Genomic DNA, 20,598 nt, shown 5'->3' with positions numbered 1-20,598 from the left:
TGTATGTGTAAGCTTCCCCGTATTGTGTTTGCTTGGAAATCATGTATTGATCCTAGCCCTCGGATATCGTGTGTAGGGAAAGAAAGGGTAAGCCGAAGAGGTTAATACGTGGGTTGTGGCAACTTCTTTGTTAATTAATTGTTTAAACTCACCCATCACTCGATGCGATAGGCAGAACCTTGTATGGTTCCTGGGGTCTGCAGTTGAACAATGAACTGACCTCGATATCCGATGGTCACCTTGATCAGACTAGCTAATCTCGAAGAATTATTTTTCTCATATTCAACTGTTTATAAAGGACTGATTGATCCTTCCAGAAATACGTTCAAGGGTATCTTCAAAGTGATGTATTTCATTCATATCCTCCTCTCTCTTGTGTCTGTCCACATAGCAACTGCCCAATCCGGGCATGGCTCTGGCGACTCTCATGGCCATTCACTCAATAAACGCAGTTCATTTGCGCCTGGCAGCGATGGTATCTGCTATACCTATACCATTCAGCAGGGTGATACCTGCGCAGCTCTTGCTAAGCGCTACCAGCTCACTACCAGCAATATCGAAACTTGGAATGTCGGAGCCTGGGACTGGACAGGTTGTGGCAATGTGAAGCAAGGCAGTTTTGTTTGTCTCAGCTCCGGTGCCCTTCCTATGCCGGTTGCTCTCCCGCATGCTGTCTGCGGTCCTCAGGTTCCCGGGACAAGACGCCCTGCCAACTATGCCGATCTCGCCTCTCTAAACCAGTGCTCTTCGAATCAATGTGTGGGTTTATTGTCGGAATTGCCCATCTTGCTGACTCTACTAATTATATCTCCAGTGTTCTAAGTTTGGTCAGTGTGGCACTAGCTCGGATTATTGCGATGCTAGCAGCGGTTGCTTGTTCAATTGTGGACCGAAGAGTACCCAAAAGGAAGTCACAACCAAAAGTGCTACTTCGAAGGCGACTACTTTAAAGACTTCTACTACGAAAACCACTACCAAGCCCACTACTTCTAAATCTACCACTACTTCCAAATCGACCACTACTTCCAAATCTACCACTACTTCCAAATCTACCACTACTTCCAAATCGACTACTTCAAAGACTACTACTGAGAAGGTGAACATGGTAACCATGACTAGCATAGAAGTGGTAACAAAAACCACGAGCAGTGTCGCTCCGTCTGCGACTTGGCAAATGACAATATACGAAGGTGCTGGTTGTACAGGCGATTACTTCTCTCTTCAAGGACACGAAACTCAAGATACTGAGAATTGTATCATTCTCGCTGACAATACCGACACCACAATATCGAATACAACCACGTCCTGTCGATGGTGGACTAACGGTGGTCTCAACTGGGGCACCTGTGCTTCCAGTAAAGTGACAAAGCCTAAGTCATTGTATCTCACACGTGGCAAGTGTTATATGTATTCGGGTTCGAAATGTGTGGATGAGGACTGGATAGGAGAGACCTATGCGGCTTTTAAGGGCTGTCAGGATGACAAGACTGGATACTTGTCTCCCAGGAAACGCCAAGCCTGGGGCTCGTTGAAGTGTTTCGAGTACATATCAGGTAGCATTTAGTGACTTTTTCTGTTTTGGTGGTTAACTGAGTTTTGAGAGAGATATATATAATCAAGTGCGTCTGAGTCAATTAATTTCACTCTTCCTGACACATCTAGTGCCAACACAAGGTTATAATAACTAGAAGTAGAGAAGAGCCAAGAAACCTTGAAAAGAATGAGGAAATAAAGGCGAAAAGTAGCTTTCATAATGTCCTCGTATGACCAATGAAGACTTTTTGTTATTTCTCATTTATAAGATCAAGAAGGCAGACTCTTCAATATCAACCAGCCAAGTGGCCGAGCAGTAACTCGGCCATCGCATTCTTCCTTGGTCTAGTGGTGATGATTTCCGCTTGTCATTAAAACCGATAAGCGCGGGAGACCGGGGTTCGATTCCCCGAGGGAGAGATTTCTTTTTTTTTTTTCTGTATTTTCTTTTTTTTATATGGCAATCAACATTAGGAGCTAATTTTTTTGTCCCTCTCTTGAATGGCCGTCTCAGTAGCTGTTCATAGCTGCAATTCAAAACTGGACACTGTGTATCCACAGTCAATGAAGTATGTAAATCATAAATGCCCGCATGCTTATGGCCTACGTACTAGAGACCATGAATATGAAAAGGAAAAAACAAAAAGGAAAGAAAACCCAGAACTATACGGACATGCTTTAAGCAGGCGCTCCTGCCACCACTGCCCTTTCCCTGTTCCCGGAAAGAGATCACCTTTGCTCGAACCTAAGACCTCGGAATCCCTCTCCAGTATCTTTTTATCCGTAAATCTCTTTCATCTGTGCCCCAAAAGAAAGTCTGCACATTCTTACTCGGATGTTCTTCACGGTAAAGCCCGAATACAGTTCAAAGTAACCGGCCACTATGACGTTCTGGGTAGATTGGGAGCTATGGGAGAAGCTGACTGTGGTAAGTATAAGTATACACTCATGACCACGGAGGTCCCCTGCTGACCATTGTCGTTGACAGGTACTAGCTACGCTGATCGTACGTGACTCCATGATAATGCCACAAAGACGCCAACTGACAAGCTTCGCAGATCCTAGTGCTCCTTTACGCCTTTTGCGTCCTCGGCTGGAATCGCTGGACGATGAGCAAACACACTGCGACAGAGGCAAAAGAACGAGAGGAGGAAGCTGAGGTGTACCCAATGCTGCACAAGGATGACATCCCTTTCGGTGCCAGAGCTTTGGAAAGAGGAATAGGAGTGGAAGGGATCTGGGTCTCAGATCCCAACACACCCACGCAAAGTCCAGTTCCAAGTCGACCGGCCAGTCCAGTGCCAAGGTCGCTGTATAGAACCATTGACACCCCCAGCTCCTCGGTGGAATCTCACAGTTCCTTGATCAACCCAAAGCCCATGCCACTGGCTGCCCGACGTGAAGTCGTTCCCGAGCTCAACCCAGCCTCCGCAGGCTTCACCTACGAGAACCAAAGACCCAGCGCACTTTATGGCCGATCTAGTCTGCTCAACCTAGATTCCATGCGCATGTCACCTGCGCGAGAGGAGTCAATGATCGGCATGAAGGACACAACAGTTAGGGAAAAGCGTGCTAGCTTTCACACGCGAATATTCGGTACAACCTCTAATCCCGACACGAAGGATTATCGAGTAGGATTGGACGGCGTTGATGACGGCATGAAATATGTCCCAGCCATCGGTGAGTCACCATCTGGTCCTTCACCAGAGAGCAAGCGGGGCTCACGAACCATGAGTAAGTTTAATTTGCCACGATTTAGGAATTGAACACAGAAACTAATGCGCCTCATTCATAGACCGTCTTCGCCGGCGATCATCAGAAGAGTTCCGACGCAGGATAAGCCAGATCTTCAACGAAAATATCCAAATCGGACTGCCAGCCGAGCAGCTGGAGTTTAATCCGGCTCTGCGTCAGTATCAGAGACGGTTCCGGAAGTCGTTGCTTCGTCCTTTCCGTCCGTGGCTCAATTCTCCTGAGAATCAACAGTAGGGAGATACAGTACACGAAAAAATCATTGTCTCGCAAGGAAAACGAATGCAACAAACACCTCGAAGACCTTCAACACCTGCTTTTGCTCGGACATTTAGCATTGATTTTGATATGGCGTTGCGGCAGTTCATGGGCAGTTTTTCAGCACTTGGGTTTCCATGACTCAAAGAACATTGAGTGAATATCATTCAATGGACAGACGGCGTCTTAGCATGCAGGCCATTGCAGGATTTGTATTCTTACACCTTTTGTTATTGAATATTGAACCATTAGCATCCGACCCACTGGGAATACAGTAATTGATCCGCCCCAATGAGAACCATTGCTGGTAATTTAATCGTAAGGTAGTACTAGAGAAACAAAGTAATACATGCGCTTCACACATATGTTGTATTCATAAATTGGAAGAGATATAGTTCGTTATGCCAAACCGGAAAGGCTCAAGGCAGCACTGCACGTGATCTCGCGATCCATTTGACGCGTCCGATTTGTTTCTCAGAGTCATCCGGAGATTTTTTGCCACAAACAGACGCTTTAGACCTTTCAGACTTTACAGAGATTTTCTGCTTGCTAATTGATCATTTAAAACCCGTGGCTTTGTTTAATATTCAAAATCGAGAAGAGCGAGTACTCATCTCACCCAAACCCCAAACGCGTCATCACCTGTGCTTTCGAATCGAGTGACCCCGCCAAAAGGCATCAAGATCCTCATAACACCGAGAAACGAGTACTACTGCTACTATGGAGGGAGAAGAGCAACTCGAGGATAGTGGACTTCCTGGCCCTGGAGCCCCCACTCCGCTTTCCGCGCTCGACGTGAGTGAATCCCACGGCGATATTCTTTCGCCGAAGAATGTTGGACCTTTATACTAAATTAAATTGGTTCTGATAGGGTGTTTCGGGCTTGACCGCTAGGGATATTAAGTTGTTCCTGGATGCAGGATATAACACTGTTGAGTCCATCGCCTACACGTGAGTATCCATGATCTTCATTCTTGCGGCTTTTTCCCCCCGGCGGCAGCTCTGCTATACCGATTGCCCTGCTCATCTCAATTTGGTTAACACTACTGTGACTTTTAGGCCCAAACGGTTGTTGGAACAGATTAAGGGTATCTCGGAACAAAAGGCCACTAAGATCCTAGTAGAAGGTAAACCCCTCTTCTGCGACAGATAAGTTCTACATTGAAGATGGGTTCGCTAATTGAAACGCGCTGATTAGCCTCGAAACTGGTCCCTATGGGATTCACCACGGCAACTGAAATGCATGCCCGGAGGAGCGAGCTCATCTCTATCACAACAGGATCCAAGAGACTCGACACATTGCTCGGAGGTGGGTTTGAAACGGGGTCGATCACTGAGATTTTCGGGGAGTTCAGAACGGGAAAGAGTCAGATTTGTCACACTCTCGCGGTGACCTGCCAACTTCCATTTGATATGGGTGGCGGCGAGGGCAAGTGTCTTTATATCGATACAGAGGGTACTTTCCGTCCAGTGCGATGCCTTGCGGTTGCAGAGCGATACGGTCTCGTCGGTGACGAGGTCCTTGATAATGTGGCATATGCACGAGCATACAACTCAGACCACCAGCTCTCGTTGCTCAACCAGGCCTCACAGATGATGTGCGAGACGCGATTCTCTCTTCTGGTGGTTGACTCCGCGACATCTCTGTACCGAACGGATTTTAACGGTCGTGGTGAGCTCGCCTCACGGCAGAGTCATTTGGCTAAGTTCATGCGTACCTTGCAACGCCTTGCAGATGAATTTGGCATTGCAGTCGTGATCACAAACCAGGTCGTTGCCCAAGTCGATGGTGGCCCCAGTGCTATGTTTAACCCGGATCCCAAGAAACCTATTGGTGGTAATATCATCGCCCACGCCAGTACCACTCGACTCAGTCTGAAGAAGGGCCGTGGCGAGACTCGAATTTGCAAGATTTATGATAGTCCTTGTCTTCCAGAGAGTGATTGCCTTTTCGCTATCAATGATAATGGTATCGGTGATCCTAGTGAGAAGGACTTGGAAGATAAATGAGTCGACATTTCTCAAGGTTGTGCCTGTCTTGTTCTGCGACACGATATTATTGACTTGATGAGCTTATATTCAATAGCTGTTTATGTGGTTAGAGCGACCCGTGGCATCTCATCTCAGCGTTGGGGGATCTTTTTTTTTGATAGCAATTAGAAATCACAATTTCTGTTTATTCTTAACTTTTGAAGAGAGGCAATTCACCTAGAAGATAACATAGAGTAAAATAGAGTGTAAGTGGTCTGAGTAAACCTCAAAGGGCGGAAGCCATCAATCTCAGGCCTTTTATCGCGCCAAGACTTCCCATGTTTTTTGAGAGCTCCAGCTTCCCGCCCTTCGATCTTCCAACCTTTACTTCCCCGGCCATGGAGTGCTAAGTTGACACACGTCAATTCGATCATGGCGAAAATTTACAAAGACTCAAGGGTCGACCTTCGGCCCTACTCGCCGACCACGGTCGCCAACATCCAGATTCCGACTCAAGAGGTCGCGATCCGTCGTCCACGCTTTTCGATCTCATCCACCGACCAGGAACTCCCAATCGCCAAAGATGAAGATGAATTTGCCAGACGTCACCTCGCGACACAGGGTGAGGTCTACTTTCGGAAGCGCAGGGTCTATCCGAGGACATTCTTGTGGCGGGTCATCAACGACAACAAAGTGCTGGAGATTCAGTGCGCGGACCTGACTAAAGGTGGAATGGAGGTTTACGAATACAATGTGACCCTGCGACTGGATTTCCAGGAGGAGATTCTCCCCTTCGGAGTTGAAATGTCCGACTCCGAGGATCACGAACTCATCAGTGTCTTTGTGATCACCGCTTCTAAGCACCTTCACACCCTGTCTCTACGCCCTGAATTTTTCCGACGGACCTCTTCAATCGATGAAAATGTGAGGGATTGGTGCAAGACGTTCCTCCCCGCTCCGTTGGCCTTTTCGAACCCCCACCGACTACACGCGAGCAGTCCCCTAGAGTTGTTCATCTCTCTCGATAACGGCGCGCTTCTACGGCTGACCCGGAGAGCTGGCGACGATGGTGAGTGGTTCTTCTCGTTCTTGTTACCTTTACAACACCTGTTTAATTGACTGTCTCTCAAACTAGGTTCCTATTGGTCTCCTCTCACTTTCGACGAACGAACATGGGGCTCTTCGATTCGAGGCCTCGTCAAATGGAATGCACCCTCCTCGATCAAACACGACGGACGCAACCTCGATTTGCATGTCGCAAATGCCATTGCCACTACCTCCGACGAGACATACGTCTTCGCGATCTGTCTGAATCACACTCTTAAGATTTGGAATCTAGCAACGAACAAGCTGGCGGCCACAAAAGATCTCCTGGGACGCTCGCTTCATGATCCAGATCTTGCACCGTACACGCTGAACCCCGCCGAGACATCATTCATGCGCGTCTTCAACGCCGAGCGAGCTATGCATGGTGGACATCGCTTCTATGTCGTCACATATTCGCCATTTGAGGACGGAAAGTTCAAGTTCTGGGCTGTCAAGGGTGGGCTGACATCCGAACTGATCATTGAGGAACTCTTCGCAGACGATATTTTCCGACCTGTGGATCCGGATGCCACAGGGAACATGTTCTGGAGCATCGCTGATTTCCAGGTCAAATCCCGGGAAGAAGGCAAGGGAATGGAGCTGTGGGTGCTCTGGAGAAACCACGGTCTTTACCAACTCTACACCCTCCATTTCAACCTCCAAACCCTAGTCGCGGACTGGGCCTCTAACTGGGTTTCGACAACATTCGAAACCCATCGACAAGAATTGCCACCACCTCTGGTCGTGGATGATGTGGTGGATCCAACGGAGAAGTGGCTACAGTATCTCCTGCAACCGAATAGGTATCTGCCTGAAGTCCTTGAGACCGCTCTGGCTGTTTATCAGGAGGCTCTCAAGCCACTCTCGTCGACTTCATCTGGAGGGCTGAAAAAGAGTCTGCCTTTAGAGGAACGACTCTGCTCCACAATAGCAGCGGCAGTCTCCCTTCGGAAATTTGCGGACGATGAGATGGACTACCCCCGGTATCTTTCAGATACAGATTCAAAGTGGCGTCAGTTCTGGCAAGTTGCGGAAGACCTTAACAAGCGGCGGTTCGAACCAATTTCTCTCGCGTACGACTCATACACCGATATGCCGTGGCTCCTCCTGTCAGACTCTTGCGCTGTAGTGCGGGAATGCAGCATCACTGAATTGTTCTTGCACAATTCCAGCTCCGAGCTCAGTGATGGAGTGCCGAAGATGGTAGATCGCTGGAGGCATCGCAATGTTTCCAGAGAGCTGGGCCCGAATTTCGAAACAGCCTCTGGATTGTTGAAGGTGGCATCCGATTTCCGCAAAAGATTCTCCCCAGAGCTTGACGGGGCGTGCCGAGCCGCTCTCCAGGCCGAGATCTTTTCTGAGCCTTCTTCGTCGATCATGGACCGCATGGAGAACTTCCGAGAGCGCTGTGACTTTGCCAATCAAATTTCCAACAAAGCCTTTGACACTCTGGATGCAGCCCTTAGTGAATACATGAGGACCGATTGCTTGTCCATGGAGGCGTTCCTTGCCATTATCCATACCGCCTCCCTTCACTTCTGTGGAGAAGACTCGGAACTCTCTTCAACATGGTTTGGCGCTCGAGTTCTCGTCAGTGGTGCGCAGGAGACAATCTCTATATCTCGTCAAATCTTTTTTGATCTACTAATCCTCGTCACGTTCGTGGATGGCGAATGGGAGCAAACAAGCAAGTCCAACTTCGATGCGTCCGACCTTTTCTCAATGCTTGTTGATCTCCTACGTGAATATGAGATGATGTCCTGGCTCAGCTCTAATGTCCGCCAATGTCCCGACAGGGCAAGCAAGCCCCACGTCGATTCAACACAGAGATTTTCACTGAAAGACAGCTCGAAGACTAACAGTGAACGAACTACGAGCATCCTGGAGGATCTGTTTGTTACCGATATCAAGCCCCAGCAAGCGATTGACTCTCCACAAAGCTATACATTGACTTTGGGAATCAGAGATGTCGTGGCCTGGATTACCCGCGAAGGCGAAGTGAACTATCCAAGCGCAGTCGCTCACATCCAGTGTGACCTGATCGCCAAGAACAACATCGATCTTGCATGGGACTTCCTTCGTTTCCAGGGAAGTACTGCCTGGTCAACGTATGTCAAGGGTCGATTGCATGTGGCCATGTCGGAATTCGATACGGCAGCAATATATTTCCGGAAGGCAGCCTATCTACTCTGTACGTATCTCCTGGTGATTTCTCATGTTGATATAACTCAGCTAACCTAAATGCAGCTTGCGGCAAGCCGATGGGCAATCTTTCCGACATGTCAGCAGAGCTTTTAGACCTCCTCGATGTTGACTGCTTCCACAACGGTCTTGCGAAATATTACCAGCACATCCTCTCCATTTATGAAAAAGTGCGCTCCTACTCTCATGTCGCGGACTTTGCCAGCCTGGCGCTGCAGGCCCTCGACTCTGAAATCTGGGCCGAGCAAGACTCTGAATACCCGACCGTACGCGACGATCTGCTGTCTCGTCTGTTTACTGGAGCCCTTAAGACTTGCCAGTTTGACCAGGCATATTCCGCTCTGGCTAGGTTGCAGGATCTCAAATTACAAAGAACCGAACTTACCGAACTCATCTCCACCATCCTGGCAGTCTCTGGACCTGGCACTGCTGGTCTTAAGCAGATTCTCCGTTTCCCCACCTCGCTCGTGCCCAACATCGCATCTTTCATTGACGAGATCCTCGTTCACCTGACCCGCAAACAAACCACCAATGTATCCTGGCTGGATGCGGACAGCAAAAATTTCCCAGCTACCCCCGACTACACCCGAATTCTCCAGGCCTATCGCATTGCCCGCAGTGACTACCGCGGAGCCGCTGAAATCGCCTACCGCAACGTCCAGCGCCTCCGCAAAGCACGAGATGCTCCGTCATCAGCCCTCATTCTTAAAAGCAGGGAAGCGGAGGATGCAGCCCGGTCGCCAGTTGAGGAAGACGATGCTGAAAGCAAGGAAATCCGCCATGAGCTGTTGTCTCTAATCAACCTCCTCGCTTGTGTCGACAAAAGCGAAGCTTATATCCTCGTCGAGAACGGACCTCCAATCAGCGCGGCCCCGATTCCTCCTCACGAAAGACACTTAGGAACACAAGTCGATGAAGAAGGGAACGTCTCCATGGAGGACGTAGACCCCGCCTCCCCTACACCACTCGGACGCAATCGCCTAACATCCACAGCCGTCGCTTTTGCACCCGACCACCGCACAGGAAGCAGCAAAACTTCCACCATCGAACGGCGTAACAGCATTGGGTCCTTCGAAGTCCCTGCAACCAACCACTTGCTTAAACGTCGTATAATCGTGACACTTGAGCACCTGCGTCGCGAATTCCAGTCTGAGCTCGACCGTGTCAGCCGAATTGAGCGTGGAGACTGGGAATTTGGTCTTGATGAAGAGAAAGATGTGGATAATGATGAAACGATGGTTCTATAATTGGTACCTTCGCAGGGCACTTATCTATGACCCTTTGCATTTTGGCCTTGGGGATTGCCATGGCCGTCGAATTTGATTCTTCTTTTGTTTCAATGTATGGTACATGGGTGTTTTTATTTCTTTGCTATTAGGGTAGTCCATAATCGGATGGGGTGCAAAATAGGATTTGCTTTTCTTTCAAATACCACTATAAGAGGACATGTTTGGCTCCACCATAATGGCTACCAAGGCTACTCTGTACAGTGTCAAAGCAAAATTCTCAGCACCCAATTCTGCCGGTCAAATAATGAGGGGAACGAGCGGTATTACAAATTCAGAAGGCGGTATGTTTTATTAGGAAGGCGGTACGTAGTAGTAGAATGGGTGCTTAAAACTTTTGCTGCGTCACTGTATTATATTCCTCCGTACGGAGTAGTTTTGATGGGCATTAGAAGTCCCACGAGGGAAGAAATGGTGATCGACAGTTCCCATGAATGGAATATTCCAGGATTCTTGGGTAACGAAAGGTGGAGAAGGCGCACACCTGGGCAGGAAGAAAACAGGTCCCATCAACAGCCACGGCTGGTGCACCGACAATAGAAGGGGTGTCCTTGTATCCACCAGGGATGAGGATACCTAATTAGGATAGGCCAATCATCGCCTTCTTGGGCAGGTGGATTCCGAATCTGACCAAGGTACGGAGTACGGAGTACGGATATACTGACTGAGACATAATGAGCATATTTATACAACTCTTCATAGATAGAATGTAATTACTCCGTAGGTCTACGAGTACATATATGCAGGTAAGTGCATTTAGCCAAATGACAGCAAAGCGAAAGTTAAACTATTCTGCAACGTTAAAACCGCGCCCAATGAGACACTCAGGTCTAGCGAAGAGACGCCAATTTAGGAATTGATCTGATGTCGGTGCATATCGGAAGACATTTCCATCCTCATTGCAGATCGCGGATCCGCAAATACCATCTCGGGGATTATCAGTGGATCTCCTCTGACCCATTTAGCACCAGCAAGTTTTGACCCATTCACGGTGACCAGGATCATCGCTAGGAACGCGCATCCGGCCACGAGGCCCACATGTACATATGTACCACAGTAGCCGGAAAAGGGGCAATCTGTAAGTTTATCGATGGAGACGAAATCTTGTACGGAGTAAGGTAGATCTTTTTCCAAGGCTACATTGTTATGCGATCTCACGATCGCGATATCGCTCGCCGGAGTTAGAGTCTCCAACAAGTACTCCAGAGGTGTAGTAGTGAGATATTGATAGTCGGTGGTAGAACGTGTTCCAGAGCTTGACATACATAACTCCGGGGCGTAAAAGATCGTACTTGCTATTATCGATGGTGTCGGGAGTCGGTTCCGTGATCCGGCGAGTCGGAAATCCTCCAGTTGTGGGCGTTCGACCTCGTTCTCGAACATATAAAAACAGTTGGGCGGAGGTTAGAGGGTAGCATTTGGATTATTAGCGACTCCGATGACTCCGGGCATGCGGTGCCTTGAGTTGAAATCTCTTGTCTAACATGAATTAATCGGTATATGCAAAGAGTAGACTTGGTGGGTTTTCAAACATACTGATAGTAGCTTCATTTAACGGGAAAATGTGCTTCGATGATGCAAACAGGGTGAATCACCCAAATGGTGTGTGGAGGGTCACAACAAGCACCTCTTCAAGATTTATAGGGGGCTCCATTTGATAAAGCGATGGATGGTGAGAGTACGGAGTATGGATGTAGATGGACTTGGACTTCGCAGAGGGCAGGTAAAGCTCTGCGATTGGTAGATCTTGGTGGGGCGCGAATGTGACAGCAATGGAAGTCCGGGGAGATCCAGTGGAGGACTCGAGGCGTTGATGAAATACAGTCAAATGAGCAATGCGCTCATAACCTGAAAAGCAGATATACATGACTGCATTAGCAAATGTGATTCAGTGCAATGTTTCCTGGCGCAATTGGGTACCCCTTGGAAATGGATGGAAGTCCTGCGATATATATATCAAGCAACTTTAACACGGTCAAGTCCCATATTTCTACAGATAAGAAGTGAAGGGAAATAAACGACAGTGTACCCAGCTTTACTCTATATATATATTGTCTATTCTTCTTTGATCATACTGAAGAAGTATGTCAAGCTGTAAAGTCCCGCTCGTCGACCATAGACATAGAATATCACAGATGAAGAAAACTAATGCAATAATGCTTTTGATTTACCGGATAAGAAATATGATAAGGAGCCAAAGCCATAATTGGTATTGAATTAATATTAGAGATTATTAAGATCAAGAATCGAGTGTCCAATAAGGGAGTTATGTGTAAGTATCACTCCATGGTTATAAGGTAATGAAAGAGAGTAAATAATAATCATAGCAGCACAAAAAAGTAACAAGAACATGGTCCAGCAAGAACACCAATATATAACTCCGAAAATGTCCAAAAGATCAATATGTTGTCGTCGATATGTACCTCGAAAAAGGGAATGTGGAAGATTGTCACGCCAGAAGAAAGAAAGAAGACGCGTCAACCTGTATAGGTGCCAAATCAATCAAACAACCTAACCCAATTTTAAAAAACCGAAAATCAAAAACCAAAAACCAAAGGAATTAATCTGATTCCTCGGTCGCCATGACACTCATATAGAGGTTGCTGAAGTGCGACTTGGCGTCGGCCAGCAGCATATGCGGTTCCCCGTTCTCAATGATGCGACCAGCCTCCAAGACGACGATGCGATCGAAGTCGAGGATTGTGTCAAGCTTGTGGGCGACCGCGATGATGGTGTGGTTGCAGAATTTCTCTCTAATAACACGCTGCATAATTTCATCTGTTTTGGTGTCGATGCTGTTGCAGAAAGTGGGTTAGTCTTGGTTCTTGCAGCAAGGGGTGGTTCTATCGGTGTGTGGCTGAATCGCACGGATCACAAAACGCGAAGGAAATTAATCGCGCCCGGATGGAATCTCATGCAGGGGATTTGAAACGATATTTGTCAAGTGGAGACGTGGCTTGAAGTGAGGGGAGTGACTTACTTGCTAGTGGCTTCATCCAAAATGAGGATGTTGCCTGGGCGAAGGAGGGCGCGGGCAAGGCAGAAGAGCTGCTTTTGGCCGTGAGACAGGTGGATCTCGTCAATGTCTGTGTCAAGAGTCCCCTTTTCTTGGATCGCAGGGAGGAGCTGGACGCTCTTGAGGGCTGCCAAGATCTCTCGGTCGGTGTGGTCGCCGGTCGGATCGGCGTTCAATCGGACGCTGCCTTGGAAGAGAAGGGAATCTTGTGAGACGCCGTTGATCAGTGACCGGATCGCTCGTCGGGGGAGTCGACTGATGTCAACTCCATCGATGGTGATAGTGCCGCTGGTTAATTCCATCATGCGGAAGATGCTCATGATCATGGAGGTTTTTCCACTGTTGTTTTGTTAGCAAGAATTAGGATATTGAATTAGAGATTGTTTCTTACCTTCCAGTGCGTCCGCAAATGCCGACTTTCTCGCCGGCCTGGATAGTAAGAGAAACATCGTTGAGAACTGGTTCGGAGGGTCTGTAAGCCGCAGAGACAGAGTGGAAGGCGACTGCACCCTTCGAGGGCCAGTTAGGGGGCACATCCTGGTCTTCACCAGGCCTGTCTTCCGACTCGACGGTTGACGTAAAGTCTTTGATACGCTGGATGGAACCGATATGCGTCTCCAAGTTGGTCCAGAAGGTAACCAGAAGCTTGATGCTCTGACTGAACTGGATAACGTTCAGCAGCGCGACACCAACGTAGCCGGCACTAAGAGTTGATCCACGCAGAGCGACGACCAGCACGATCAGAAGAACAGCAATTCCCGCCACAACCATGTCCAGCGACAGAGTGAGCCAGCGCTGAATAGCGAACATGAAGTAAAAGGGCTTTTGGGAGTGATCCAGGAGAGCGATATTCTTCTTCTCCATGTCATATTCCCATCCGAAGGCACGTAGAGTCACAAGTCCTTGAAGACAGTCGGTGAAGTGCGAGTACAGCGGAGCCTTGGCCTCGATATCCAAGTAACGAAGCTGGCGCGAGGTGCGCAGGTACACCTTCTGAATGAAGAACAAGATACCAAGCACGATCGGGAAGGAGATGGCTGCGTATTTGGAGGAGACTCCAATAAGAGCCATCTGTGCCAGGCAAAGGAAGAACGTAGCAACAGTATTGATCGCAGCGACAGGAAGCTCCATATCGATAAGTTGTAAGTCTTGACTGAACCTGTTAAGGATTGACCCGCTGTCGGTACTCGAGAAGAACAACATCGGGGCGGCGAGGACAGTGGTCAGCAGCTTGCGGTGGAAGCTCTCGCCAGACTTTGGGACCATAGTGATGATCATTTGCCAGCAGCCGACGAGTAGTGAGATCATGGCGATGCAGCCAAGCATTACATAGATACCCACGTAATGGCCGATCTCTTGCTTATGGTGTGCAGTGTCGGACTGAGCCCACCATTTTACCCAGATGCTAGGGAATGAAATGCAGAACACAAAACCGGCCATTGCGACCATGAAGACAGTCGCAGGGAGCCATCCGATGGCGTCGATGTAGTATGTGTAGATTCCGAGATCGCCACCCCTATCATGGTGCTCAGGCTCTTCGATCAATGCCTCCTTTTCTTTTTGGATACTGTCCATGCTGTCGTAACTGGGAGTGTCGGAAAATCGCTTAGCCTTGTACTCCCAATCAGGCAGCCCGAGTCCGAAGCTTGACACATATCCACCAGTCTTGTTCAGAGCAGCGAAGCTTCCCTGTTCAGAAACCCGACCACCTTCCTCCAAGACAATGATGTGATCGGCGTAGGGAAGGCGCTTGACGGAAGATGAGGCAACGATAACTGTAGTTCCAATCTCTTTCAGAAGTCCTCCCGACCCGAAAAGGTTGTGGAATATGTGATTTTCCGTGGTAGCGTCCAGACCACTGAGGGCATCGTCGAGGATCATAATCTTTCTCCGGGCGTAGACTGCTCGTGCAAGTGCAATACGTTGGCTTTGACCTCCACTGAGGGCAATACCTTTGCTTCCGATAACAGCAGAGTCCCCACGAGGGAACTGTGAGAGGTCTTCTTCCAGAGCGCAAGCCCGAATCACGGACGCATACCATTGAGGATCATAGTCGGACATCGCAACAATGCTTTCTTTGATGGTGCCATTCATGTGCCACGGCGTTTGATCACAGTAAGCAACGCTGGGGAAGGCGAGTGCAACCTTCCCTTCGGAACAGGGGATTTCTCCGAGGAAAGCTTTGAGCAAAGTAGACTTGCCGCATCCTGATGGTCCAATGAGAACCGTGAAGCTGGCTTGAGGGATGGTTATGGTAATGTCCTTGAGAATTGGATCCTTATCCGCTTCCCATCCAAAGCTTCCACTCTGGACAACGACGGCGTTTCCAGAAGGCGGGGCACTGGAGCGCTTGAGCGACTCGAGAGAGTCAGAGTTGATGGAAGAAAGTTCAAGGTCCTTAGCCTTCGACAGCACACGCTTTTCAGTGAGATCATCGAGGAACAAAGTCTGCGAGTTATTCCTGCGATCGACGTGGTCCTCTTTGTCCAAGAACTGTTGAATACGCTGGAAAGAGCCAACGGCACCGGCGAAAGACATAAGTGCCATCACCAAGGTCAAGAGAGGGTCTGCCAGAAGCGAGAACAGAGACAGAGATGTGAAAGCTCGGGAGACGCTCAAGGGCTGGCTTGAGGTACCGACATAAACACCAAAGGTGAAGACGGGGGCAAAAATCCGGGTCAACCAGGCAAAACCCATGTTTATAACCAGAAGGGTACGGAACTTCTTGGAGATATCCAACTCGCTGATGCGAAGACCATGAACAAACTTCATGAAGGAATCTTGCAAGCCAAGCATCTTGACTCCCTTGATTGATCCAAGCATCCCGGAAGTAGCATTAATACGCTTCTCAATAGCTTCCAGCCACTTAGCTTGTCCTGCAACCACGAAGGACATCCCGACCAACGATCCAAGCAAAGCAAACACAGCGACGCAAACAGGAACAACACAGGAAACTCCAAGTTGAACTTTGAGAAGGTAGATAGCCAAGGCGATCTCAACCGAGTTCGCCCAGATCTCGTGGATGGTCTGCCATCCCTGTGTGATGCGCTCGACGTCTGCGCTCATCAAAGTGAGCGAGTTGGCGGGGTCGATCTCCCCAAGGCCCAAGCAGCTGGCTTTCTTGTATAGCATTGTGACAAGAACACCACGGACCATGGTAATGCCGCGATAAGTGAGATGCTGATACTGGCCCATTGAAATTGCGAGTCCACCATAAACCATGATATAGGCGCCAATAAGTCCGTATCCGATGTTTTGGGTACCCTGGTTGACAGGTGAATTGAAGAAAGAGATCGATCTCTCCAAGAGCAAAGGCTGACAGAAGTTGAAAGCGACGACGCAAGCTCTGGCAGGGATACCCGCAAGCAGGGGCCATTTGACGGCCTTCAATGACTCCCATTGGAGAGTGTTTGGCGACTTAGTAGTCACTAGAGAAATATTAGCATAGAAACTCACATATCGGCGTGGATGGCTATTTACCTTTGCTCCATTTCTCATCAAATCGAGTCAGTAGGCGCTCAGAGCTCAGTTCTTTATCCAATGAAAAGAGATCTTCCACACGCAGGACACCGGTGTAGCCGAGCTTGAACAGTGGGTTCAGCCACCAGAACACAGCACGGTTATAGAAACTTGCAGTCGCTTCTGGAGGATAATTGGCGTATTCCGATTTGAGAATGTGCTTCTTCTCCACAGCCTCCAGCACGAACAGAACCGCTTTGACACTGACCGCTACTGTAGCGAGAATGGCAAGGATGTCATTGAAGCTGTCCACACTGCGAAGCCACAGAGTTCTAGAACGAGCGATATCGAAAAGCAAACTGCAGAACAGGTAGGTATTCAAAATGAAGGAGGGTCGCACAGAACGCGTGTGCTCTGCATAAGAAAGCAGGACGAGCGCGAATATGCCGACTGTGAGGAGCACATTGGCTGCAACCGATGCTTTGGTAATGTCGGCTGCTGGAAGGGCCCATAGGGCTGTTTGTGCAATTTGAAGACCCAGCAGTGCCAACCAAGCCGCCTGTTTAGATATGTTTATTAGTTAAGAGTATCCTGAATCCAATAGTTTGTCAATTGCAAAGACCGGGGGGGGGGGATGCATCCGAACTGCAGAAAGCAGAGTATATCAACACAGTCAACTTACAAGCTTGACGAACACCAACCATGATCCCACAACCTTGTTTCGTTTTTGCAAGAGAATCCACAGACGGCCAGGAATAATAATTAGCATTAATAGAATAGGTAATATCTCGAGGATAGTCTCCTCAAATAAAAGAGAGAAATCGAATCCTCCGCGACAGGACCCAGCATCAATACGGAAAGTATTATCTAGATCGCGGCACGAAGGCCCTGAAAAGCCGGAAGATGTCATGACTGTTCCTGAACCACCTAGCGACGGAAGGATGGTTAAAGAAAAGAAAGACGTAGTAACGAGCGACACGGGGAATCAGAAGTCAAAAGAGTGTATGGTTAAAAGAACATGCATGAGCTCGGGGAACTTGCGGCTTTTTGGGCTAGATCGGATGGATCAAAAAGTGACATAAGAACAGTCAGCTTTACTACTAGATCTGCATAATAAAGGTACCTAGGGCTAGACGAGGTCCGCATCCCTATGGGCAGGAGCTCATTGCATCTAGGAGAACTAAAACACCGAGACTACCCTTTTGACCCTACTACTGGTTGGCTGCATCAAAGCGGGAATGAATACAGCTCTTGATGCAACCATCTTACAACAATACTTTTACTGAATGACTTGTGAGCTCATCTAGACTCGGTTCGGTGTGTATGGATCCATCCTGCTGCATCTGTTTTGGTTTGGTTTGGTTTGTTTTTCTTTGTTTTTTGTTTTTGTTTTACTATAAGACCTTGGGAGATTGGACTGTGATTTCATGACCCCACCTCCGTCATCAATAGTGGTCCTGATTCCCAAGACAAATTGCGGATAGGCTCGTTCGCCCCCCTTGAGGATGTGGGGGATATCCACGGCATCGCTATCCTTCCGTCCCTGGAGTCAAGGAAACCTCGAGTAAATCCCGAGCGACACGAGGGAGTCGTGCTACCTTGCAGAAAGAAAATAATTAGACTCCAATGAGTCCAATGACCTCAATGACCTCCAATGAGTTGCAATGGCGAATGTCTGGGCATCTGGGCGCGTGTCGAGTTAGGGCAATGGAATCACTTCCCGCTCATGTGAGGGCGAAAAAAGATCTGTAGGATGGGAGATCTGCCGGATCTGGCTTGAAACAGTGTTTATTATTAATTGAATTTAATATAACTAGTTAATGTAATCTATTTCTATTCTTATTCTTATTCTCACTCTCCAAGCTTACAGTCTCAGTGCGTAGATATATATTTCTCGAACTCTGCTTCACCGCAGAAGTTGAAGTTAGACACGGCGAATGAAGTAAATCGCCTGAATCTTCCACATCTGGAGAAAAACATAGGAAATAAGATGCATAATACAATTGGTTTCTGCAAGTTCCGTCACAATCATAATTCTCCAAAATTGAATCTCCAATCTCCAACTCCAACCGCCATGGCGTCACATTTTGCTCCTAGTGCCTCCGTAGTGGCCGTAGGATTCGCATATTCATTTCATCCGGGCCAATCGTTCCTTTTCACTCAACCATTTGGCGTGGCCCACATTGAATCCTTCGGAGTTTTCTGCTGTCATCGGCATTACGGATTTCAATTGCGACCGCCCAACCTGAATGCTGCATATTCCAAGACGTGATGTGGTTCGCGTGGCGCTCACTGAGCCAATGTGCATAAGTCGGGATATGTACCTACAGCTGTAGTGCCTGACGAACAATCGTCCCCGATGGAGCCGATTGACCAGGGTAAGCCGGTTTTCATTTTCATTTCCCCCTTGTCCTCGAGGCGTGGTTGATGCGTGGCAAATACTCTGCATAATGGACCCCACTGATTTACGGAGTACACCTGTGCCAATTGTGCTCACGTCTGCAGTTGATTCCAGACTGTCTGACGGAGAGACATTTCTGTAATGCATTTGGTATATTTCGTACTCCCATATGTCCATGGACACTTGGAAAATTTTCGTTTATTTTTCCCTCTTACGTTGGGGCTCAAAGCGTGCAGAACCCGATAAAGTGATCTATCTGACGATCAATAAAGATCAACAATGAGATCAACCTGTTAGGTGGTTCCATTGTTCTTAGTCCACAATCGACGCCGAACTGCGGGCGCTAGGCTAGCCTGTCATAAGTGTCAACTAGTGCAGATTTGTGTATTGCCAATATCGGCCCTTTCCCGTGCGGATCTCCGAGGGAAAAATGCCATATCCCTATAGGTGGGATGTACATCCACTCATATCCACTTAGCTTCTTCAAATCTTGACTGATATCTTGACTAGTGAGAATAGTGGGCATACAAAGGTACGGTCCAGATCCTGCTCATACGAGAGCGACAGATCCGAGAAGAGTTTTCAACAAGAAAAGAGAAGAGAAGGCGAGGAAGGAAAAAAGCAATCTACATACTGCACCCCATGAGGACATGTTTTTGACGCAACTGGGTATGATCGGAGGAACCGTACGGAGTAGCTACCGAGTGAGATATTGTGTCCCACTTTCAGTTTATGCGCATATTCTCGTCTAGCATTGAGCTATTGAATGTATTGTGGATGTAACTGTTATAAAAATACAGCCAAGTCGACGAGTCTCCGGGTTCGGATACGCCCGTATCCCTTGGAGGCCCTTGCAGGAACGACCATTCGTGGTCTGTTGTGTCTTACACATCATGTACCCATATACCCATTAGATTAGTTATATGGATTTCCTCCGTAAATTGTAACTCTTGAAAGTTTCATTCTGAGATCCAATCGCCGGCTATGCCGAAGAAGGTCTTAGAGTGTGTCGTTCCCAACGGTATCCCTCCGATGCAAGTCATAGCTACCCCCGTATATTCTGATTTATAGACTGAGAGAGTTGGATACCCGTCAACGAAGAGGGTGATGACCTCAGATCGGGTATCGGACCCGCGACCCACAGCCGGCTTTTCCTTGGGTTTTTCTTGACTCCTGAACATCCCCTGAGCTTCTCCAAGGCTTCCAAGATCAAGACATCATGTCAGGTGCCGGGAAATTAACTTTGCCCGATCACCGGACCCAGTCGCCACCTCCGCTACTCGATGCGGTCGTGCCTGAACTGCGCGGTGATCCCTAGTTCGACCCGTCCTAGCTCGCCACACCTTGCTGATACATACAGTCCCCAGTTTTCGGACTTCCATGCCATGCACCCATCACCAGAGCTTCTAAAGTACAAAGTAGAGGTGAGATTGAAGTAAGTAGTCCGGGGTCAGTGCCATGTGCACACCAGTCGGTGTACATCGTGACCTATAAACGCCTCACGAGGCCCGTGTAACTGTGGCGATGCCAATGCAGCAGAGAAGCAAGAGCCTTCATCCGCGGTGTGAAGTGAAGGTAACGGCTACATCCTAGCTGGGCACATGTATATGACCACCAGCTTACTATAAGCGGTT

At 48.4% G+C, this 20,598-nt stretch overlaps 5 protein-coding genes across 5 annotated transcripts; 4 read left to right on the top strand and 1 right to left on the bottom strand.

Moving 5' to 3' along the window:
- Window positions 1–345: 345 nt before the first annotated feature.
- On the top strand, window positions 346–1,564 carry LCP9604111_4887 (uncharacterized protein; the record flags this gene model as incomplete). Its single annotated transcript, XM_039072635.1, has 2 exons — window positions 346–759; window positions 815–1,564. The coding sequence occupies 2 exons, from the start codon at window positions 346–348 to the stop codon at window positions 1,562–1,564; spliced, it is 1,164 nt and encodes a 387-aa protein (XP_038929377.1).
- An 852-nt stretch (window positions 1,565–2,416) lies between these two features.
- On the top strand, window positions 2,417–3,522 carry LCP9604111_4886 (uncharacterized protein; the record flags this gene model as incomplete). The annotated part of the gene is made up of 4 exons (XM_039072634.1): window positions 2,417–2,461; window positions 2,522–2,539; window positions 2,592–3,267; window positions 3,329–3,522. The coding sequence occupies 4 exons, from the start codon at window positions 2,417–2,419 to the stop codon at window positions 3,520–3,522; spliced, it is 933 nt and encodes a 310-aa protein (XP_038929376.1).
- Window positions 3,523–4,263: 741 nt separating this feature from the next.
- LCP9604111_4885 (recombinase RAD51) lies at window positions 4,264–5,553 on the top strand (the record flags this gene model as incomplete). Its single annotated transcript, XM_039072633.1, has 4 exons — window positions 4,264–4,338; window positions 4,415–4,494; window positions 4,603–4,670; window positions 4,742–5,553. The coding sequence occupies 4 exons, from the start codon at window positions 4,264–4,266 to the stop codon at window positions 5,551–5,553; spliced, it is 1,035 nt and encodes a 344-aa protein (XP_038929375.1).
- A 393-nt stretch (window positions 5,554–5,946) lies between these two features.
- On the top strand, window positions 5,947–10,049 carry LCP9604111_4884 (nucleoporin Nup120/160; the record flags this gene model as incomplete). The annotated part of the gene is made up of 3 exons (XM_039072632.1): window positions 5,947–6,583; window positions 6,650–8,791; window positions 8,848–10,049. The coding sequence occupies 3 exons, from the start codon at window positions 5,947–5,949 to the stop codon at window positions 10,047–10,049; spliced, it is 3,981 nt and encodes a 1,326-aa protein (XP_038929374.1).
- Window positions 10,050–12,648: 2,599 nt separating this feature from the next.
- abcB (uncharacterized protein) lies at window positions 12,649–17,473 on the bottom strand (the record flags this gene model as incomplete). The annotated part of the gene is made up of 5 exons (XM_039072631.1): window positions 12,649–12,883; window positions 13,069–13,443; window positions 13,496–16,532; window positions 16,585–17,122; window positions 17,246–17,473. The coding sequence occupies 5 exons, from the start codon at window positions 17,471–17,473 to the stop codon at window positions 12,649–12,651; spliced, it is 4,413 nt and encodes a 1,470-aa protein (XP_038929373.1).
- Between the last annotated feature and the right edge of the window lie 3,125 nt (window positions 17,474–20,598).

Source organism: Penicillium roqueforti (genome assembly GCF_015533775.1).
Source record: "Penicillium roqueforti strain LCP96 04111 chromosome Unknown scaffold_10, whole genome shotgun sequence".
NCBI lineage: Eukaryota > Fungi > Ascomycota > Eurotiomycetes > Eurotiales > Aspergillaceae > Penicillium > Penicillium roqueforti.
This window is presented reverse-complemented; position numbering and strand designations above follow the sequence as displayed.